The sequence below is a fragment of the Parambassis ranga genome, chromosome 21 (assembly GCF_900634625.1).
Source record: "Parambassis ranga chromosome 21, fParRan2.1, whole genome shotgun sequence".
NCBI lineage: Eukaryota > Metazoa > Chordata > Actinopteri > Ambassidae > Parambassis > Parambassis ranga.
The window spans coordinates 9,745,018-9,768,427 of NC_041041.1; the positions used below are offsets into that span (position 1 = coordinate 9,745,018).

Consider the following 23,410-nt stretch of genomic DNA (forward strand, 5'->3'; position numbering starts at 1 on the left):
CTCCAGTGAAAAACATGTTTTTATTTATTCCACATCCAAGGAGCAGAGCAATTTATAGAAAGTGATGCTGTGATTGTAAGCAGAGCAGACCTCCAGCACAAAACTCATTTCAAATTCAACAAGTCAGCGGAATCATTTAGAGAAGAATGCATCTGGCTTGGATCAGGCTAAATGAAACCTTAATAAATAAGCAGAATGGACTTCACAATAACGCAGAGGGATCCTAACATCTGAAGTCTCTGTTCGATCACTGGGCTCCTCGTTCACCCCTTCAGGTTGTGTCTGCATTTCATGACACCTTGTGTGACAGAAAAGCATCATTTTGTGCAAACAGCGCGGCTGTGTGGTGAACAGGAAAAGACAGAAAACAAGAAAACAAAAAAAGCGCAGAAGGATTATTCATAGTCAGACAGAGAAACACAGACTTTTGTTTCCCAAACAGCGACATGCATGCAAATGTTTCAGCTGTTTGTATGAACAGGGGACAGAAATTTGTCAGACAAATAGGAACCAGAATGAGGAGGCTGTAAACCTGCAGCCCACATTGATGCATAAACACAATATAACGCAATTCGATACACGGAACATGTTTTAAATAGTTTCTCATAGAGCTCTCATTTCTTATTGTTTTTATATATGATATGATATGATATGATGATGATAAAGTATTCGTCAATATATTTAGTGATTATAAGGTCTTATATATTAGTGACAAAGAAGGAAACGGTTCCCCTGAAGCTGCTCCACTCCACAAAAAACATCATTTATTCATGTGAGTGAATGTATGAGCGCTCTGCTGGGAGAAAATCCCTCCAGATGATGGGTGAGACGAAAAATTAAATGTGCTCATGAAGAAATTTCTTCTTCTGATGAGGGGCACAATTCAGAATAACCAAAAGAAAAAAATATATATTTTCGAATAATCGAATAAATAATAACAGTGATGTTTAAAAGCATGTAAAAACAATAAGACGATGAATGTTCCACTACAATGTCCGATCAAATAGGCGTATTATTATTCATATTATGATTATTATGATTATTATTATGGGACAGTCCGAGTCAAACGTGTTTGAATTTTCTGCAGGCTGTAGTTTTCTGCTGAATTTAAGCACTGTGCTCAGAGTCAGCTCTAATTGAAAACGAAAGTAACGAACAACAGACGTGTGACACAAAACAGACCATTAAACAAAAGATCAAAAATAAATCCATATTTCACAGCCGTTTGTTTGTGCTTTGCTCGATTTCAGACTGAAGTAACTCTTACTTCAGCATTACATTTAATTAAATATTTAAAGGTGCATTTCTGTTTTTTTTTTCTTCACCTTAGTATAAATATCTCTGAAGTGGAGCCGCTCTAATATTAAACCTGTGACTTTCACTCATGGGCTAAAGCGGCCTAAATGGCTTGTTTTTAGAGGATGTATCTCGTTTCCGTGGAGGATTAATTCGTCTTTTTACGGCACTTTCAAACCCTTTTTCCAAATTGCTTCCATACACAGGTCAGGACTCACAAGTCCATTATTGCTGCTTCACACCATTTTTCACCCACAAAGCACTGCGAGCATTTTAACACACGGAATATTAAATTATGTGTGTTTTATTACCGATCACCTAATAGTAATTATAATACGAATAATAATAATACTAATAATAATAATGATAGGTTGAGTAATAAGTTGTAAATAAAGGCTTTCTTAATGTTATATATCACTCAGGCCTTTATAAGAAGGTATTTTCTGGGTTGCCAGGTTGCATTAGACCCTAATGAATGCACTTTAGGACAGTTTACCTACTGGGATAGTGCTGCAGAGAATCAGAGGATCTTTTATGATCAATTTTAAATATTTATTAATTATTTATAGCTATACTTATTTCTAAAATATTTTTACATTATCTGGCAACCTGAACATTTTTCACTGAAAGCATAATCTCAAAATTCATTTGAAACTATCATCCTTTTCTCTGAGTATTACTAAAATTACTGATGAATTTAAAGGATGATTCAGAATGAAATCATTTTTCTTTTAAAAGCTACATAAATATATAGAATATGACTCCAGAAACACTTAATAGACCCTAAAATCCAAAACAAACTGCACGTTTTCAGCTTTAATGTCCTATCTGAGGCTGTCTCGGGTCTCTGAGCTGCACACAGGATTGTTTTCCTTCTGGTAAAAGCCATGGCCCTCGCTGGCAGCCCCTGCTTGCCTCTTTTCCTCTCAATAAGTTCTTACCTGAAATCAAATCCGCCTGCTTAACGAGGAGGGGGAGCAAGCTGAGGGGAGCGAGGCAGTTGTGAGCGTCAGTACTCTGCACTATGTCATCGGGCACAAGTATTTGACAGTTGGAATTATCTGTAAATACTTCATTAAACTGTGTATGAGTTCCCCTCTTGTGCCTCATGGTCCACTTCTGGTAAGATTTACAAATGATAACATAAACAAAAAGAAAAAGAAATTCAATTCTCATTTGAAAAGAATCGTGGAAGGAGGAGGGATGAGGAGGCTGGGAGAGTCTGATTGGGGCCCACGAGCAACAAAACAGCGGAGGTCTCTGTAATGAGGGTTGGAAAGCATGTTCAGTTTTTGGGGGCCACTTGACCTGCCAGGGGGATTGTCTTCCAAACAGACATGGTGCCAGACGCTGAGCCAAGCTGTCCAGGCATTCACCACCAACTACTGAACCTATGTTCTATTAAATCTGTGAGGAAAATGTGGAAAAGAGACAAATAGGGTTGACTCATCAAAAACACTGAGTCTAATTCATCCTGCAACTTGGCCCTTAATATCAAACCTTACTGAAACGTTCACCTGGTTTCACCATGAAATTCCTCTGTGATGGATAAAAACACAGCCAGTGAAATAAAAAGCTCTAGGGCTCTAAGATCTTTTATTCTCACACACCATAAAGTCACTCCACATCCAACTCCGTTCCACTCCTGACATGATCGCCTTGGCAAACGCATGCACTCCCTACGTCAAGCTGTCTGTACTAATAAGCCGGCAGCCGGCCTCATATACCTGAGAGCCTCACGTCAAGAGGGCGCTGATGTTTGGAGGAAATGGAAACTGATACGGTTTAAAGTGTATGCTGGGAGAGACAAGGCAGGAGGTGCAGTGTGAAAAAACTGTTGATACAGGAGAGCGAAAAATAGAAGAGATTTGAGGTTTTTGGCAAAAAAGAGGTCATAGGTCATGCTGCTACTAGCTGAAAAACTGTAAATACAGTCCTACCATGAAGCATGCTGGTCCTCATCCGCATGTCTCTCGGACATCTCCAGCTGCACACCACCAGAACACAGACGCACAAACGGCCTTGTGGGTAAACAAGGGTGCGGGTTGGTGGATGGTTTCACTTTGCAGGTCCCCCTCTGGGTGGGCGGAGCCAAGCATTCAAAGTAAATGTCAATCATTTACTGTCGGACACCAATGAGGAAGCCTTTGTCTCCTTTGATTTCTCTAAAAGGAGTCAATGATTGAAAACACACATTTAGGGACACCCATATTGGCTCGTCAAGTATTTAGTGTGTCTGTGTTTGTGTGTGTGTGTTGGCTGGACCCTGACTGACTGTCAGAGCGATAGTGATCTGGGCGGCTGTGTGGAGGGTGTAGGGTCAGAGGTGACCTCAGTGCTGTGATCTTGTGTTTGTTATTGCTATGCTGCCCTTGGACGGGTTAACATAGCACACACTGCATCAGCTGGTCAGTGCACTTCCTCTCACTCTCTCACACACACACACACACAGACAGACACGGCTCTCTGAGAGGCGTCTGAGGGTCACTTCCACATGTGTTGATGGGCCCTGAGTGAACTAATCTAAACTGGTGAAATGTTATCCCCCTGCAGGGAGGACAGGAGCAACAAAAGGCCCTAAGGCTGCACTCCTTATCCAATAATGTGCAGGAGAACATGTGGCGACATACAGTGTGTGCACGTCATCAAGGTGTGTATTTATTTGATTCATTTCTTTTCTTCTGAAGCTGTGCATCATGGCTCAAAATGTTTCCTCCAGCACCTTTACTTTTCAATGTCAAGTCGTAAACTCTGAATACAGTCTTAAATTTTGTTGCATTTTCACATTATTTTCTCTTAAAAAAGCTTTTTGTGGCAGCTCCTGGGGTTGCATGGACATTGGCTACAACAATGAACATTATTTAGTAACTTAAAATACAATCTCACATAAAAAAATCAAACAGGTGCTGTGAAACTATTCTCAGTGTGCTGCTGTTGTAAAATATTTTTAAAATTAATATAATATTTCCCATTTAATATCACATTTTGCAACTCTTGCTTGTAAACAAGATTACCATTTAAATCCAGTTTAGGGCCTCTGATTTCTCACCGGAGCTTTGATTTCCAGTTAGTTGGAGTCCCACTTTACATCATAATATAATTGTTATGACACATACTACACATCTCTTTCATTTTAAGCGATTAACCATATTTCTATAATGTTTACATGACAAGTTACTAAATAAATATTTGTCACACAATCAATATTTGAACTTGAGAAACTAAATTGCAAATAAATGCAAGCAAATAAAAATATCTTATGCATCAGTTTACACACATTTTTCATCAACAACAAAGTATATTTTGGAAACTAGTCTAGTAACAATATGAGCCTTTTATGCTTATATTACCCTCACAAGGGCGATAAAATACCCTCCAGATTTCTTGCACTACACTAGTTTCACACACCAATGGTGCAAACACTATTTAAGTGTCTTGGCCCAGGACACAGCCAGGGCAGGGGATTGAACTGAACCTCAGGGTTGGTGAGGAGCCATTCTACCTTATGAACCTGTGTGCTACCATCCAGCTCCATACAACAATAATTACCCTAATATCCAGATAGTATAAGTCAATACATATTGTCCAGTTTATCTATAATAAGTAAGAAGCTCCCGATCCAAATTAAATAAAATACTTTGAAACTTGAATATTTAAATATGAATAATCAGCCGATTAGTATTCAGGGTGGTAAACCTCTACATCAGTGTGGCACATCCTTACAGCCGCGCATCTCCCAGGATTTGATGTATCTAAGTGACAGGCTTCAGCCTCCAGACACTTCTGCGGTGAAGCCTCCATACAAATATAATAGCAGCCACAAAAGAGAGCAGTGGAGGCAGCTGAGCTGACTGTAGCGGTGCCAGCAGAGGTATGCTAATGGAGTCAAAGGATAGTTCTGTGTGCGTCACACGTCTCCTCTGAGTATGGTGGTCGGCTGCCCACCCACCTCCTTAATTTTCATACTTCAAACACTCAACAGAGACCCACTAATACCAAACATATTGGGGGGTGGGTGGAGGGCCAGAGCACTGGACATGTAAGAGAGAGAAACAAGAAAAGGGTATCCACTTAATCAGTCATTATTTATAGTCCAGGGAGGTTTAAAATCAACATGTTCAGGAACCAGAGCCAGGCCTTATGGCTTTATAACTGCTGTTCAAATAATCACTGCACAGATACCAGATATGGATCAGTCCTCCTCGGCTCCTGCCTTGCTCTCCTTCACATCCCTCCATCCTCAGGTTCTTTTGGGATCTCTGAAGCATCTGAAGATGATATTAGTTCTCATAAATGTAATTGTGTTTTTGTATACATGTTTGTGCACATGCACATATGCAGATATGCAGTGTGTGTTTGTGTGTGTGTTTGGTGTTTTGTGGAAGCTATAAAATGAAAACAAATGGGAATCCTAAGCGAGGTGAACACGACTGATGGAGCTGCTTCGAAGGAACAGAAGCATTAGTGTGTATGTCGAATGGTCTGGTTTGGCACATGGACTCTGTGTGTGAGAGTGTGTATGCGTGTGTGTGTGTGTGGTGGTAATAGAGGAATAAGAATGACAAGGCAGATGAGGGGAATGGTGGGATGGAGTCAGTGAAGGTCTGACATTGCCAGAACCTGCCATGTGTCATTGATTAACCGGGTAGAGTTGCAATGATTTAGTTGACAAAGCATCACATTAGCACTGTGGATCCGTGTGTGTGTGTGTAGATTAATGATCCAGGGAAAAGCCAGATACTTGTTGACATAAACTGAGGTGCCAGAGTGATATCATGACGTTGTTTTATTTCTCACGGTGCTATTTTTCTTTTATTACCAGGAGATTATTGACTGCAATACTTTCTTGGAACAGATTTTTGCAAAATGATTCATGCAGAACACTTTGCAGAAATAGTAAATATTAAAACTGAAAAAATAAAACCACACATGAATTGTCTGGCCATTGTTAGAGCAATTCTGCTAATTATAATAGAAATGAAAAACAAGTCAGCTGATTAGTTTTATGCTATGAAGTGGAACTGTCAGAAATGCAAACAATCACAAAAAAAAGACTTTCCAGCCAACATATATCATCATACAATGGGTTTGGAATCAGTTCCATGGACTTTACGGAGACTTTACGGAGCTTACTCAACTCTTAAAAGAGTGATAAACCATCTCAGGACAAAAGGGTAAACAAGGGTTTTAACTGGCAGTGGTAAGATCTGTTTCCTGGATGAAATATGAAAATCGACTGCCTGTAAGCTCCATGAAACTACATACACTGCTCCTGCTTAGAGAGACAAAAAGCCCAGGTAGACTAGACAAGAGGAGTGGATAAACGAGGGACGAGAACTGCAGACACTTTTCCTAAACCGAGGCTGGACCTGTTTTATCTCAGAATGAGGGAGCAGGGTCTTTGCAGGGACAAGGCCAGTCACAGCATTGTGTGGCTGGGAGAGGAGGACGGTTAGGTGAAGCTGCTGTAGGCCTGGGGGTCTGTCTGTTTGTCTGTCTGGGAGCTGTGGAAGGACCGGCTCTTGGGGCTAACTGATTAGACCGTAATTTGAGGGAGCAGCCCCATTTTTGCCCACCACCACCCGTGGGAGGCTGGACTGAGTGCAACAGGACCCGGGTGAATCGCCACACACACACACACCATACATGCTTATGAAATGATGGATAAGCAGACGTGGGGATTGAGAACAGGAAGTGATGATTTAAACAGAGACGCCAGCAACAGAACTACTTAGCCTCCCTCCTTTCACAGGAACCAGCAAGCTTTGAATTATGTTTCACGTTTACGTCGCCAGTACAAAGTCATTTAATTTAACACGGCTGTAATCAATATTTCATTGGAAAAGCATCACATGACTTCTTGTATGTGAATAGCACTGGTAGTAATGAACCCACAAAGAATTATTGTTTGACTGCAGATCCCCTTTTTAGCATCTTTCAGCTCATTGTTTTGGTTTTTGGCTCATTAGCTGACTGTTCTGGTTCAGCTGCAGCAGCAGTTAGTCTCATGCAGGCAATTATGGTGAACTGTTTAAAAACCTTTTAGTGCGTGAGCATTGTAATTTTTTCTCATAAATCAGAGTTTTAACTCACACAGACATGATACATACCATGTCCATAAACCCATTTAGAAAAACATATGCCCTTTATATGCAGAACCTGATCACACACCACCATGTTTGGAAAATGGTTAAAACTCTATCAAGCTATTATTTTGAAGCCATTTACTCTGATAAATAGATTTAAATGTTTGTTCCAGGTTGTAAATATGTGTTTCTGCAGTCAAGTGTGACACGTTAATAGAAGTCTATGGGCCGTATACAGTATAGGACCCTCCTTCTTTATGTTAGCGGATGACACACGGATCCAACTAAAAATTTGAAATACTCAAAAGAACCTTTTGGTTTATGGTTTGTTAGCTTTGTCGTATCAGTTCTGATCTGTGTTCAAAGGCTCATTATTTCCATAGGTTCATTATTTATTTATTGTTAGCTGAGAAAAGTGGAAGGTACTGTCATGGTCAGAGGATATTTTCTCCCTTGAACTGGCAGACAAACATGGAGCTAAAACATCAGATGGTCACATGACTTAGAATTTGTGAGATTTCTAGGAGCAAAACCTAGTTGAAAGGGTGGGGAGCAGCTAGCATCTCTCATTGTACATGTGTATAGTGACAATAAAAGGCATTGTTCTTCTTCTTCTGAAAGAGCTAAACGAAACTGAGATACAATGCACTAATAAACTTAGGACGTTAAATGTTTTGTTTGTCAAAGGAGCAGAAAACGAAAATGTCAGATGTTAAAATGTGAATACGTCTCCACTGCCACCAAGCAAATATCCATTTGATACCATACCACACCAATGATCAACTCTAATTTAAATTAAAAAAATCATTGACTGCTATCAATGCTCGATTAAATACAAAAAATAGAGCAAGGTGCTTCAGTGCAGTCTCAGTAAACCACTCATATTTCAGCACATGTAGTATTTATTGCTGCCAGGTTTAAACAGAGGTGCTGATATTTGTTCAGTAATTGCAGGTACTATAGCTCGGCCCTGCTTTGTTTCCCTGTGTTGTTTGGCCATTGCCATGACGCTGTGTGGGTCTCCACTGTCAACAAGCAGCTTGTAATCTCCCATTAGATCAGATGCTATTAGTGCAGAGAGGAGTCACTGAGCAAACAGTATCCCTGCCTTTAAAACCAGGTTATCTAATCTAGTGAACGGTGATGAGCTGGACTTTGGAGTTCACAGACAGACAGACAGACAGAGCAGTTTGTCCACAAGTATTGTTTGACACAGGAATGAAACGTCACTCAAGACCAGTCAAGTCTCCATTGGTTGATTTTCAGGACAGTCCTCATTTGGGGCTTTACGAGCGGGGATCAGATAAGAAGGTCTGTGTTGAGGGTCAGATAACGTCTGGTGCTGATGTTCAGAATTAGATTTGCTTTTAAAGGCTGCAGTTTGTACCATTAATCTACAACTGGGTTAATAGGACGCAGACGTGTTTCTTTTATTAAAGGATACATTCACAGATTTAAGTCTATTTTAAAAATTGACTTTTCAAGGTCAGGGTGAAAATGTCAGGCTACTGAGAAACTCAGAATATATCAGTTAAGAAGATTGATCAAGGTTGATAATTTCATCCTGAGTTCTAGAGCTGATGCTGAAGATGCTAATTTTAAAATACAGCTCAGAATCTCAGGTGTTGAGACAGAATTATCTCTGACTCAGCTCTTTAGCTGACAACAAAAGCCACCTGAGCTCAGTGTGGTAGTCTTGACCTTCTTCTGGCTATTTTACATCTCTATTAAAAGAATAAGAAGTGATGTTTTTTCTACAATATTCCTTTTTGTTTTGACTCATTCATGTCCAAACCTCCGAGCTCCTCTGTCTGTCTGTCTCTTCTCCTTCATGGCTGAGTGCTTCAGACCAAGCGCAGGAGGCAGAGGCGGCTGTGTGCACGGGCCCGGCCTGGCCCGGCCTGCCCAGCATCAGGCTAAGTGCCTCTGACAGCCCACCACACAGTTATTAACTGTGATCCGCCACCACAGGGCCTGGGCAAGCCCGCATGGAGGGGAGGGTCCACCAGAGGGCTCTGCTTTAAACACAAAGACCGCTTTCACCTCTCCTCGGTGCTTCACCATGCACCCTCCTGACCCCCCCTCACACTCTAATACATTTTTACATCATTTCATATACTGTGCATGCACTTTTTCGTAGTGCTGTTCATGTGGTGCTGGTGCTGCTGGGAAGGCACTCCTGACACTGATGGGCTGAATAAAAATGCTTTTGTGAAGGCCCTCTGTGAAGGTGGTTTACTGGAGGCACACACAGACCACTGTAACATACAACCACGGCATGTACAGCACAGCCTCGCTGGACCAATGCTGCCTATGGAATGCTGTCAGTAGATTTGTGGCTTTCATCCATATAGGTGGTCCGCAGCATTGTTTGTCCTGCACTCGCCCTCCTGTGTCCCAGCCACCCCTTCTCTTCCTCACAGGATGTGGGAGACCGGAGAGCCATCAGCCCCTTCAAACAACAACACAACACGGGTCATTAGAAGAAAAAATTGGGAGAGAAATAAATAAATGCTAGTAGAGGGAGGACAGAAAGAGAGAGAGTGAGATCTATAATGACAGTTGACTATGTTTAGCCCCCAGAAAGGCATTGGGATAAACAGCAGCTCGTCCTAGCTAACAGGAGGGCTTTAAGTCGCTGCATTCAAAACCCCCAAAGCCACTTTTTCCTGCCCACAGTGGCCATAATGAGAGCCCCACCATTCAATTGTTGAATAGTTGAGGCTTTTCTCTTTGAGGTGACTGGCTTTAATATAGAAACACGACATACACAGTGGAGCAATGGACGTCCCCAGCAGTGTTCAAAGCTGTGGCGGGATAAGGATACGGCTGACATGCATTATTCCTTACAAAAGCTGCCCTTTGTTTGCTTTATGCTCAGATCCCACAAATTGTAGGCTTTGTCCGTCAACATTTCTTATTTCAGGCAGAGTCCTTTTTTCCTCCCCCCTTCTCCTGCTGTCCTCTCTGGCCTCAGCTTGTGTTAGTGTCTCATGGCATTGATAACTACACACACACACATAGTCGAGTGACACTTCTGTTACTCTGCGTGGGCCTAAATGGAAGGAGGTCACTTGTCGATCCTGTTTAGAGACGTACAATCTAACATAGATTTGTCAGTATACACAGATGAGTCTGCGTTGTAATGTTTTCTGCAAAAACACATTGTATATATGATTTTTCACCCTTTCAGTAGACAACCAGGGGACCTTTGGAATAATATGCATGTGAATGGTGAGAGACAAGCCATTGTTTAAAGCCACAATTTATATATATATAATGATTTTTTTGTATACATTTGTCATAAAACTGTTGAGACCATATACGATTTAGAAAATAAACTATATAAGGTTTATTTCCTGTAATGTTGGTGTTGTTTGTTGGTGGAAAGATGCTATGCAAGTGTGACACACTCTTTTTCTGACATTCAGTCGTCCTATAGTATGAACAGGTGCTACAAATCCCGTAGTGTGAAGACATGAATAGAAGTTTTTACTTCTAACGCTTTACTTTTCTACCTTTGTGACAGAATGCACCTTTTCTGATTGCCACAAATCTTAAATTGTCAAACATTGTACATCTAGATAAAAAAAAATATTTTGTTTTTCACCACTGACCACATTTGCTCCCCCAAAATAAGGTACTATGTCATGCACCATAAGGAGCTGAACTTTACTTACCCAAACTAGTTTAAAAAAATAAACTCATTTGTACAGAAATGATTGTCACATTTACAAGATTTAATTCAGTTCAATTTAATTTTGTTTTCATCATATGTGCTGAGAAGGAGCAGCAGTTTCCAATAAAAACTCATAGTACCATGAAACAGCAAAAACCTCACATCGAATCACATCTGAGGTGTTAAGACTTCTCAGAAGAAGTTTCACAATATGTTGAATTATTCTTGGAATTGACTGTACCAGCTTTCCATACATCTCTGAGTGACGCCTCAGCGGTGTTTAGCGGTGCTCAGCTCTTTACAAATGCTGCAATGACAGGTCAGGCACCATTAACCAAGCACACTGCCGAGTCAGAGCAGGTCAAAACACCCATTGGCGCCACCACACACACACACACACACACACAAACATGGAACAGATTGCTCAATTAGCCCTCCTCTTGCTTGTGCCTCTCTTAACCCTGCAGCTACGCTTAGAAGTCATTACACTCAGGGTCAAGTGTGATCCCGGCACTTATCTGCATCAACAACTGGCAAGTGCGGTCAGGCACTCTCTTCCTCTCCCTCTCTCTCTCTTACACACACACAGATTTCACAGAGCTCTGGTGAGTATTGTGAGTAATAAAAAGTGATTTAGGGAGGGAGGTGATTGAAGAGGCAATGCTGCCCTCATGTGCTTTACAATTTGTAGTTACAAGTGATTTAAAGATATTTGTGAATGACTGGTAAATCCCCAGCATAACTCACTCAGCCATCTCTTCTCAGAACCTTGTTTTATAGAGTGGGTCACCAAAAGTGACCTCTTGTACCGTTTCTTACTGTGTGAACACCCCTAACTAGAAGCTAACACGGGCTAAACAAATGGCCTGTTTGGTTCAGCTTAGTCATGCAGACAGTTATCTGATCATGTCAGTCTTGCAGCTCTTCGTTCTGTGGTGGCCTGAGTCTCAGTGGTGCCGTTTGGATGTGATAGCTGCGAGGTGAAACTGTGAGCTCCATCACAAAGCATCTCTTCTCCACTCCGGAGCCTCTTCAGCCTGAAAATGACTATGTGGTGGAGTGAAGAGGAAACTCCCTTTACCACAGCCCTGCTATCTCTGTGGGAGTTCATTATACACACAGAGACGAACACACTCGCTCATAAGCATGCAGTATTCGCTGTGGGAGATTATTACACACACACACATAGTCTGTGACCTGGTGGCCAGATGTGTACACCAGTCACCGCACTGTAAACTAACCATTATGAGTATGTTTCTGTGGACATCCCCTCTGCCCCACCCATGCAGACAGGCTCCCCAACAGCTATCCTCCCAGAATGCCTCAACCCATAAGGTGTGGGTGTGGATGGTAGGGGTGAAGAGGAAGGCTAACAATCATCAATCTGAGCCTCGAGTGTTAACACTGTAAAAACAGGGTTAAGCTGTAGGCCTGCTGCCTGTGAGTTTGAGTGAGGGTCTTGTGCTTGAATTTCTATTAATTCTAAAGTTCTCTATTGTTGAACAGCCCTTCTGTGTTGTGCGCTGTGTTTTGTGTCATATATGTGTAAAAACAACTTATAACTTGTTTGAAATCATTACTGAAGTTCTGTGGTGTTGTGAAGTTGCTGAAGATGTTTTCTTAATTTGCTTGTGTTTCGTGTCTGTGTTTCTGAAGTTGCATTGCAACAAGATCTCTTGGCTATGTGAGTATTGGAATGTTAAGGAAGTTTACATCTGACACAAACATCAGATGTGTGATTGGGAAGTGTGTTTAATGCAGAACAGAGGGTGCAGCACACCTCTCCAGAACAGAGTGCTGATCTACTCAGTCAGCCTGGAGTTGATCTACTTTGATTTTGACTGTTGCAGCATGTCACGCTGTCATTCTCTCTCCTGTAGGGTTACATGTCTAACTAGTATTCATCAGTAAATATAACATATTCTACTCTTAAGTTCTTGTTTTTCATCTTGTGATGGCATGATCATTCTTTCCTGCCATGGTACACTCTGTTCTGATGCCAATCTTTGTAAGGTCAATAAAGTCCACCAGGTCAGTTAACTAGACTCTTCTGTCATCTAGTGGTGAATTTGGGGTATAACATTTTATCAGAATTTGTAGAAATCTTTATTAAGAGTCAGCCAAAGTACATCACCCCCCCAGAACACATAAAAATGGCCAGAATATTCACATTTAAGGCCACGACCCTCTCGTAAAACTAGGAGGCAGCATTGCAGTTGAAGAAAACCCCAAAACCACATTAGAGACCAAATCAGGCAGTGATGCCCAACAGGGACACTGATACTGAAGAATCAGATGTCCTTTTCACGCCTCAGAGATTTGCGTGTGAGATGAAACGTCTTTTAAGTGGTGCTGGAGGACGTGGGGAAAAAGTCACCTCCTCCAAAAATAAAAAATAAAAAACACCACTGTTTAATTGAGAGATCAACTCTAGTCGCAGCAAAGCTGAAGCTGTGGCAGTTCTTCAATCTCACTGTCATCAGACAAACCAACATAAATTAGGTAAACTAAAACACAAATTGTTCTGAACTGTATTTACAAAGTACTATGGAGGAGGAAACAGTCAACAGGTGGTGCTGTTACATTCATAAAACAAATTTAGAAACAGTAGCTCATCCTTCAGTAGATGTTCTCTCAGTGGTCAACACATCAGCTTTTGATCTTCCCTCAGAAAGGACAGTGGGTGATATCGTTTGGATATAATGTCAGGGGCAGAGACAAAAACAGTTCAACACAGACACTGTATCCTCTTCATTTATACATAAAACATGTGCAGTTGTGCCTTGGCAGACAAGATGTAGAACATTAAAAACAAGCCATCCTGAGAACAATCTGAAAATAATAAATACACCCTGGCCCGAGTTACGGAGCACGCTCCTGCTGATTGAACGTGAGTGTGTGGCATATAAATCAGTCCAGGCTGTGTTGCTTGTTAGTATCCTTGTAGTCCATTGTAAACCTTCTGTACAGATCCTTGCTTCAGAAGACTCCGAATACCTGCAACAATAAAGATGCAGATTTATCTAAAATATGAGATGGTTTACTAAACAGCACGTTGACATCCGTTATCACTGCATCACTCTCACCATCTTTCTGTTGGTCATCGAGCTGCGTCTGAGGAAACTCCACATCAAATGTGATGATGAGGGAACCTCGGATGTTGATGTTGTCAAAGTTCGGCAGACCTTCACCTTTCTTCCACATTCTAGCACCAGGCTTAGTGATCTTGTCTCTCACTATATGAACCTGTCCGGCAAAGGCAGACAACACATTAGATCACATATTCACTTATAGATCACTTATTTTTCTTTTCTTTTTTTAATATATAACTTTAAATAGTTCATATTGACCCTCTCTATCAAATTCTCAGCATTTTTCTCGCCCGTCACATAGAGAGAATTTGTCCTGTTTTACAAAATCTTGTTCATAAAAATGTGGATAAAATCACAGTTTCAAACTTATTTGGTTGGTTACTGTACATTGTGCATGATGCATTCAAGGACCTTTGAAAAGTCAATTATTTCTGGGTATCTTTATATTTTCTGCATTTTAAACCTGTTGGTGTGTTTTTAGGTTCAGAGGGTGAAATAATCCATTTTAAGGAATTTGCAGAACCTTGTGTCCGTCCAAATGTACGATGTCCATCTCAAAGCCCACCAGAGCCTCGACCAGGGAGATGGTGACGTTGGTGTACAGGTCATCCCCTCTGCGCTCAAACACAGGATGTCTGGAAAAGAAAAGAACAACCGGTTACAGAGTGTCATTGTTCTTATAATAATTCTGTTCAGACACAGAGATAAATTTCATACTTCAACACTTTGATGCGAAATCGCAGATCTCCAGGTTCTCCGTCGATGTGAGGTTCACCTGTGGTCCCAGATAATGCGTTAGATCAGGTCTTAAAACAGACAAATGATTCAGACTAAACTTTTAGAAAGCATACCCTCGCCGATAAATGGGTACTCCATCTCATCTCTTACTCCCTGTTCAATCTCCACCTCTAAAGTTCGCTCTTCGTTCACTAACCTGTGTTAACAGGAACATATGATATTAGTTTTCTGCAGCTGTTTCACTTGTGATAATCAGAATGCTTTCTTTATTTCATGTTTTTAGATCTGGTTTTTAGACTCATTTTTGACTGTATGTGTGTTCTGTCATGATGACAACAAAAACAACCACTTACTTTACATTGGGACACTCATCACACACCATCTCCTGAGTCATCTGAAAGCGTCCAGGTCCGAGCTGTGTTGTCCTCATTTCCTGCCTGCAGTTACACTTCCTTTTACCGGGAGCTTCTTTGGCTACGGGCTTATTACGTACAACCTGAACAGTTTTACAAAAGACATGTTTAAAAACAAAAATACACACAGATATGATATTGTTCAGGCAGTGATTTTTTTTTTAGAAAGCAGGGTTTTGTCCACACCTCCACAAAGTTCCCAGAGTACACCTCTTCCAGTGTGACCTCCAGGTCCAGTATTATGTCATTTCCTCTGGGGATGTTCCTGTCCTGTTGCTGTCTGTTTCCTCCAAACATGAACCCAAAGTCACCAAAGAAGCTGCAAAGAGCATACAGAAACAGAGAAGCAGTAATGAATGATTTTACCTAGGCCATCTTTTTTTTAAATTAGATTAGATCGAGTGAGGCTTTGGTTGTCTTTTGTGTGAACCAGCCCTTTATGTTGACTTTGCATAGCTACATACAGTTTTATTGTGCTGTTGAAACCCACCTGGAGAAAATATCATTATGGGAGCTGTGGTGACCCTCTTTGAGTCCGTCTTCTCCATATGCATCATACTGTTTCCTTTTTTCCTCATCTGAGAGGACCTACAAACAAACAATCTGTCAGTCACACAACCAATAACCTCTGCAATGTTTTTATTTACACTTCATACAACCTCAGACACAAACTAATTCAATTTAACAACACACAAACACAGCCTCATACCAGAAAACACACGCAAATGTAAAATCTGAAACCTGCTTATAGGCTTCTGCCGTTTTATTTTGAGGCTTTGGGGCTTTTGAAGATACCGCCTTGGCCTATTCTACACTCTCCATTCATTATTCATTAAGATAACGTGAATAAAACTTCTTTCCTGTTTATTGTGTTATAAACTGTTTAGAAATGCTTCATATGAGTAGTAATTTGACCGTTTGACACGGAAACACCTGCAGTGCTGCTGAATCCACTCCCACAATTATCCACGTCATGGTTTTCAGCATGCCAGCTGTGCAGCGTAACAGCCAATCGGATGCAGCCACACGGTCTAAACAACCAATCACAGCGCACGTAGCGTTTCCAATAACAACCAAGTAGCAGACCAATGAAAGGACTTTTGTATCGGTGCCTGAGGCGCTTCCGCACACAAATACATTAAATATTCACATATAATAATTTAGTAAATATGCAGTAATTACTAATAATCACTGTGTGTATTTTGTGAGTATAAGTACAGAGATGCGATAAGCTTCTCCTCACTGATTCCTGGCTTCAAACACAACAATAGTTTAGACTCACCTCATAAGCTGCCCCCAAATCTGCGAATTTGTCCTGAGCTTTAGGGTCGTCTTGGTTTCTGTCAGGATGTAACTGCAGAGCCAGCTTTCTGTAGGCCTTCTTAATGTCCCTTATGGACGCACTCTTACTCACCCCCAAGATCGCATAAAAATCTCGCCTATGAGAGAGAGAGTCAGAGACAGAAGCACACGGTTAAGAGCAACTTAGCAACTCAAGAGTAGTGTAGCTACAGAGCTGCTACTTCTACTCAAGTGTTGTTAGTCAAACACTAAGCTAGCCAGAGAAAACCATTGGAACTACACAGTTGTGGAGGCGAGCTTATGCTAACTAAGCTAGCTTTGATTAAAAACATGGCCGTTAAATAAACAAGTTGAGCTACTGAATGTAAACGCTGAGGTACATAACAGCAACACAATGAAATCACTTATTAGCAAGTTAGCTAGCCTGCTCCAGTGCACTCCACACATGGAAAGCAGGTTTAGACCAATCACAGTGAAACATGTGTACCAGCTGGCGATGCTGTTTCACCGCTGCGATTCTGCTCTTAGAGCCGGCCGACTTACCCGGCAAGTACCGCCGTGACTACATACAGGAGCAAACAGCACACGTTGCACAGATTCATCCCTTTAGCAGCCATGGAGCCGAGGGTTTCTAGAGGAGGTAGCAAAAAGAATAGCCGGCTTTTGAAGCTCAGATCCCGCTACCAGTCAGAAGCCTTCTTCCTCCTGTCAGAGAGAGCCCGCCCACTGGAGGTCAGCGGCCCGCCTCTCCGGCAAGCTCCGCCCTCCATTAAAGAAATACCGCTCACTCTTCCTGTGAATACGACATCTGGTACTGTAATCTGTCATTGTTTTATCTAAAGTTCCCGGGGTGTGTGTACTAATGCAGCTACAGCAAGAATAGTACATTTCAGTTGCCCTATTAGAAATAGATCAGTGTCCAGGAAAAAGCGCGTCCTCGCGAGCTGCGCGCAACAGATGTGATCAGAGTGGAGAGGAGGAGGGCGCCAAATAGGAAGCTCGAGAGACGGACAACAGACAGCATCCACCACCGCATTCGTCCTCATATGTGTTTTACACTCGTGAATCTGTGACCCGTGGATCGTTCTCCTGTCCGACAGGATCAGGTCATTTCCACCTGTATGAGGACAAAGTCTTGAAGTAAGTGCTTGTTAGCATCGCTAGCTAACGGAAGCTAAGATAGCTGTTTGGAGTAGTTAACTTTAAGACAAACAACAGTTAGCCCGTTCCTTCTGTTAGCCCTTTCACCTTCCACACAGATGTTATGGCCGCATTTGTTTAGTTGTGTTTGACAGGATTTTTTTCTGCATACAGCCGGTTCGGTTAGCCTGTCAAACATGTTATGATACCCAGTCAGGTGTTGATGACATGAGCTAGTTGTCATGGGAGCAATGACGAAAAATGACCGTGAAGAGACAAACAAAGTCAGCTAAAGTACAACGAAATGTAGCATTATTTACAATACAGAAAATGCTGTGCTACAGGCACAGTGTTTGTAAAGTGGCTGGAGTATAATGGGTTTCTGAACATTATTTAGAGGACCTGGGAATGTACATACTAGGAGTTCGTGTTGAATGAGAAGCTTCTTTATAATGGTATTAATTTATGTGGTTGGCATGGATAGTGCTCTATAAGTTAAAAAAAAGTTAAGTCTGAGTTGTAATTTGTTTTGAAGACGAGCTAAAAAATAGTAGTGAACTCAAAATATCACATACAGACAACATTGAAGATAAATCTTCACTGAATGTTAACAAGCAGTAGTTGAATAGTAAAAAAAAAACATTAAGCACTGATTTCTCTAATATGTCCAAACTCTTTAGCTGCTGTAGAGAGCGTGAACTGACTTACATACGAACAAAGTACTTCTTAACATAGGAAGGATGTAGTATTGTTTAAGTTTTTTTTCAATTTTGTGTCATTTCTTTTTAGACATGGAGGCAGACGGTGTGAGCATATGGCCACGCATGGAGCCCTTCTTACTGGGAGCCCTGCAGGTGAATATACTCTCATTAGATATTCAACATAATCATATGGGTCCTGTTTATGTTAATCAAAGTTATTGTGATGGTAGGTGGCTCCCTCCTCCAAGCTTAGCCTGCACTACCTTCGCAAGATGGCGATCTATGTGCGAACGCGGGAAGGCTGCTTTCCAATGTTGGGCTGGCCCATGTGGAGGCATATTGCCTGTGGAAAGCTGCAGCTTCCAGAAGACCTGGCATGGCTCTACTTTGAGACCTTTGACCTTATTATAGGCCACAGTCCAGAGGAGAGGCTGGAGTGGGCTGAGTGTCTTTCTCAGTGTTCTTCAAAAACTGAGCTAGATCAACAAAGAATCAAGGTGAAAAACACATATTAACCAAACAATTTTTAAATAAGTTTTTACACTGGTGTGCGACTTGTTGTTTTTTGCCCCAGGCAGACATCAATGTTTATTTTTCTTGTTTGTGCTCTAGATGTCTGTGGAGACCCTGCAGTTCCTCCTCTTCCTCTACATCCAGCAGCTGCACCGAGTATCTCTGCGAACCTCTCTGATTGGTGAGGAGTGGCCCAGTCATCGTACCCGCTCCCCATCTCCGTCAGACCGAGAGGCCAAAACAAACTCCCAGAACAAGGTTCTCTAACATTAATGCATGTTTGGCCCAGTTTTATCATTCTGAAGCTGAAGGCACATATGTTAGTTTTTGGTTTTTGTTGATGAGCAACTCATAGTTTATTTTCCCTCAGTAGAACTGGGATGATCAGGCCCACCTGTCGTTTGTGCAAAGCCATCTATCAGAAATTTTGGAGCTGCTGGTGGAGCCCGAACAGCTGTCACAGTCTGGACAAGTTTCTAGAAACTGTCAGGTCAGTGTATGTATTTAATACATCAGTATGTAAATAATATGAGATGGTTTTGCATGAAATGAGCTTTATTTTTCAGGATGTGCTGTAGCAGATTTTACAGTTGTGTTTTTGCCAGATCTCCCTGGAGTCGGTGCGGAGCCTTGGCCTGCTCCTGGAGGGCTCGGTTTGCCCTGGGAAAGTTGTCCAGCCTATTCACCGGCTGCTCAGCAAAGGTCTGCTGCAAACACAAACTGGCTACTCCTCACTGAGCCGTTCCTTCCCTCTGCACAAGTTGCTCTCGTGCCTCCAGCAATGCCTCACACTCAATCCCTTCGGGATAACTGCCTGCCTCAGGTCTGGAAAGAAACTAGCCTGGGCTCAACAAGGTGTCTGAAAGTTCTTTTGCATCAGTGCTTCTTCACAGGATTGACAGTGAATTGTACCTTGATTTGACACAATGTTTGTATTGTAGTTGAAGGGGCCATGAAGAGAGCCATGATAGCCAGAAACACTCACACAGCTTCACCCGGCAGTAAGATAGTGTTGATGTCCCAAGTCTTCAAACAAACACTGGCTAAAACGTCAGACAAGCTGACTGGTGCCAATATCAAAATCCATAGATGCTCTGACGCCTTCATTTACCTTCTCTCACCTCTCAGGTAGGTTTGCTACCATAATAATAATAATAATATTATGTTTTTGACTTTGTGTGAAAGATAAGTCATATTTGTTTTTACTTGTGTTTCTTAGGTCAGTTAGTGTGCACAAATGCCGTGACAGCACTGTGGTTCTAGGTCCTGTTGAGACCAGCGTCCACATCCATGGCTGCCAGAACATAAAGGTGGTGTGTGTGGCTGGCAGGATTTCTATTGGAGCCTCTTCACGTTGCACCATCCACGCGCTGACACCCACACGACCTTTGCTCCTGCCTGGAAACACAGACATCACCTTCGGTCCTTTTCACACCTTTTACCCCTCCTTGGAGGATCACATGGCTAGCGTTGGGCTGGCCGTTGTTCCAAACTTCTGGGATCAGCCTATACTTCTGGGGCCTGAGGGCCTCAGTAATACCCCACTAAACACGTCATCTAATCCGGACCCTTCCTGCTACCGCCTCTTGCCGCTGGCTGAGTTTCACACTCTGGTAGTGCCTTTCCAGATGGAGGGTGACACCTGTGAGGTGCCCGGCGGGCTGCCTCCTCTGTACCAGGCAGCTCTTGATGGAAAGCAGAAGAAGATACAGAAATGGCAAAAAACTGTGATGGAGGCCCGGCTGAACAAGTGAGTACTCGTCATGCCATTATGAATGCATCGACAGAAAACCCTCATGCATGTGTAAAAATAGTTTGATTATTCCATTATCTACTGTGCTCCTTTAATCCGTGGAAAGCTGTAACGGAAAAGCCATTCCAAAAATCAATATAAATGTGTGTTGGCCATCCTGCGAGCGAGATATTACAGAGTTCAGTGATGGATGTGTTCAGAAAACTTGCTCGAGGGGCTTATCCACCTCTACCTGACCCCGTTCTGTGATGTCACTCATAGGTTTCTGATTATCAGCTCATAAGAGCAGTGTGTAGACTCCTGTGGTGGCAAAGCCCCCGTCCAACAATTTCTTGGGTTAATTCAGGAAATCAGTGGAGCTGAGGTTGGTTATGTAACAGAAAGCTTGAAATCTGTGATGGCCTCCCTAGTCATTGTTGTGTGTCCTTGGGCAAGGCACTTTACCCGCACAGCCTTCAGTGTACTCACTGGTGTATGGCGTTCTTTGCTGGGCTGCCTTAAGCAATTTCCCCATTGTGGGACTAATAACGGTTTCTTAATTTAATTTAATATGCCTGCGCATCATGCCAGTGTACCAAAACTGGCTGCAAGTCACCACAAGGGCGCTTACAGTACTCTATGAAATTAAGTGAATGGAGCTTCATGGAGCTTAATTCTTTCCATATTAAAATTTACATGGCTAGTTAAGGTCATTAATTACTGATCACACATTGTGGCCATATTAAAGGAATCATACAGTAATTATGATAAAACATGAGACAAATTTCAGCAAAATACAAATGTTTTTGTGTCATTAAAAGTTCTCTCTCTCTCTCTGCAGGGAGCAAAAACTACAGTTTCAGGAGTTGGTGGAGATCAAGTTTCATGAGTGGCTCCTGGAAACTGGACACAGGCAGGAACTTGACAGTCTAATTCCACCGACAGTCGCCTGTCTGAAAGACTCAGATGCGGTAGCAACAGACGCTGCCCAAAATAATGATAACAAACACATTGGTATTGTAAGCAGGGAGAAGGGGCAGTCACCTATGGCCTGTTGAAATAAAGCAGCACTTTCTTGAGCCTTAGCCAGCAGGTCAGTTTCACCTGTAGAGGAAAGTATTCACAGTTTCCACAGGCAGAGCTCCTATAAGCTCTAAGAGCTTCTGAGCAGGTTTTTAAAACAACTTACAGGTACGTCCAGATTTGCAGTCACTTCTTCAGAAAAGGCAGCTAAGTGCTTACCACGTCAAAGCCGAGCAGGGAGGGGATTGGCATGTTGTGAAACAACATTACAGCTTAAAAAAACACAAGTGGAGCAAGTGTGAAGGTGACACAGGTTTACAAAGGGACACTTTGATGAAGCTTAGATTCACATTTATTACTGAATGTCATCACTTGGGGACAAAACATAGATAAGATAAACATGTTGTGTAAGCTTTTTTGTTTCAGAAGGGAATCTGAGACAAGCAGGCAGAGAAGATTTGGAAACCTATCATGAAATTAAATGTACAAAAATCTTGAGTGATGGTTGTTTTGTTGTGGGGAGCTGTCGGTCACTGACCACCAAAGCCTGTAAATATCATCAGTTAGGGAAATTAATGTGCATTTAAAAAGTAGAGAATGTAGATGCTCGATTACCACCTGTACATTGACTTTTTGAATTATTAGATTATAAACTTTCATTGGAAAAACGGAAGAAAGATTATTAAAATAATCTATATTCTACATGTGATGACACCATCCAAACATAGAGGGTGCTAGTAAGAGCTCTGTTTTCGGTATTTTCTGACATCAGTAATTACAGCAGGGACAGGGCGCAGCCGCTCTGTGTTAATTGCAAACGTACCTTTAAAATTCTTCAGTGTGCTGTCAGAAGCAGAACTAAACAAACCAGCTGTGGCCAGTTTTCAAAGCAAATCCTGAATGCGTTTTTATATAAAATCACCTAAATAAATGTATATTTTAGCACTGTAGGTTGTTTACAGAACCAGTTTTAGCATTCCAAGTGTACTTTAGTTACGTAGTTAGCTTCCTTTTTGCACACTTGCATCACAACATGCTAACCTTCATGTCTTACATTACAAACAACAGGTCTGCTGCACATCCTCAGGGTAGCTTTGTGACGAACGAGAAGACTTTAAAGATGAACTATTTACACTGTAAACATGCCTTATTGCTGTTGTTTACTTCAGACAAGTTCCTGATCATTTTCACACATGCAGGTTATGTATCAAAAGCACAAATTAGTTTTTTTGATTGTTAAATAAATAATAAAATTAATGACTAAAAACAGTTGTTAATCTGTGCAATGAAATGCATGATTTTGGTATATACTGTGGAAGTAAAACATGACTTTAGATGAAGGTACTTTTGCTTAAATTACACCTGTCTTTCTTACTTGAGGATTCCCGTTTTTGTCACTTCAACACATTTCTGAACATACTTTGTTAGCTGCTACAATTACAACTTAACCTAAAAAATTCAGTGCCCTGGCATGACCAAAAATCTACTTTAAAATAAATTAGGTTTGTTGTAAGTTGACCATGATCAATAAAAAGTGCCATTTAGAGAAGAACACCTCAGTGATATGCATAAAATGATGCATCAATGACAGAGGGCTACAGGAGCACCTTTGCATGATACTTTCAGTATATGTTGTTTGTGGTTTTGCAGGACCTCAAATGTTTTTTTGTTTTTTTTTTTTTACTTAAGTGTTAC

General features: G+C 41.6%; 2 protein-coding genes across 3 annotated transcripts; one reads left to right on the top strand and one right to left on the bottom strand.

The window, feature by feature from the left end:
• Positions 1–13,578: 13,578 nt before the first annotated feature.
• Positions 13,579–17,337, bottom strand: dnajb11 (DnaJ heat shock protein family (Hsp40) member B11). Its single transcript, XM_028394424.1, has 10 exons — positions 17,150–17,337; positions 16,587–16,743; positions 15,795–15,892; positions 15,491–15,623; positions 15,245–15,387; positions 15,005–15,087; positions 14,871–14,928; positions 14,677–14,788; positions 14,148–14,307; positions 13,579–14,058 (listed from the first exon to the last, which is right to left on the bottom strand). Exons 1-10 carry the CDS (start codon positions 17,221–17,223, stop codon positions 13,994–13,996), a joined length of 1,083 nt encoding a protein of 360 aa, XP_028250225.1. The 5' UTR covers positions 17,224–17,337; the 3' UTR covers positions 13,579–13,993.
• A 56-nt stretch (positions 17,338–17,393) lies between these two features.
• Positions 17,394–22,962, top strand: tbccd1 (TBCC domain containing 1). 2 transcript variants are annotated; one of them, XM_028394422.1, is made up of 9 exons: positions 17,394–17,746; positions 18,536–18,600; positions 18,678–18,944; positions 19,060–19,218; positions 19,334–19,456; positions 19,566–19,815; positions 19,902–20,088; positions 20,180–20,710; positions 21,534–22,962. In XM_028394422.1, exons 2-9 carry the CDS (start codon positions 18,538–18,540, stop codon positions 21,748–21,750), a joined length of 1,797 nt encoding a protein of 598 aa, XP_028250223.1. In that variant the 5' UTR covers positions 17,394–17,746; positions 18,536–18,537; the 3' UTR covers positions 21,751–22,962. The 2 variants fall into 2 exon arrangements, with proteins under 2 accessions (XP_028250223.1, XP_028250224.1); XM_028394423.1 differs by having other exon boundaries at positions 19,334–19,450.
• Positions 22,963–23,410: the final 448 nt, after the last annotated feature.

What these genes read in the sequence shown, in the direction of transcription:
- dnajb11 (XM_028394424.1), bottom strand. Translation starts at nt 17,223, where the DNA reads ATGGCTGCTAAAGGGATGAATCTGTGCAACGTGTGCTGTTTGCTCCTG. An exon ending in ACTCTGGGAACTTTGTGGAG is followed by an intron (nt 15,388 to 15,490) that starts GTGTGGACAAAA and finishes AAAACTGTTCAG; the next exon opens with GTTGTACGTAATAAGCCCGT. An exon ending in CGATGACCAACAGAAAGATG is followed by an intron (nt 14,059 to 14,147) that starts GTGAGAGTGATG and finishes TTATTGTTGCAG; the next exon opens with GTATTCGGAGTCTTCTGAAG.
- tbccd1 (XM_028394422.1), top strand. Translation starts at nt 18,538, where the DNA reads ATGGAGGCAGACGGTGTGAGCATATGGCCACGCATGGAGCCCTTCTTA. An exon ending in AAACAAACTCCCAGAACAAG is followed by an intron (nt 19,219 to 19,333) that starts GTTCTCTAACAT and finishes TTCCCTCAGTAG; the next exon opens with AACTGGGATGATCAGGCCCA. An exon ending in CTAGAAACTGTCAGGTCAGT is followed by an intron (nt 19,457 to 19,565) that starts GTATGTATTTAA and finishes TGTTTTTGCCAG; the next exon opens with ATCTCCCTGGAGTCGGTGCG.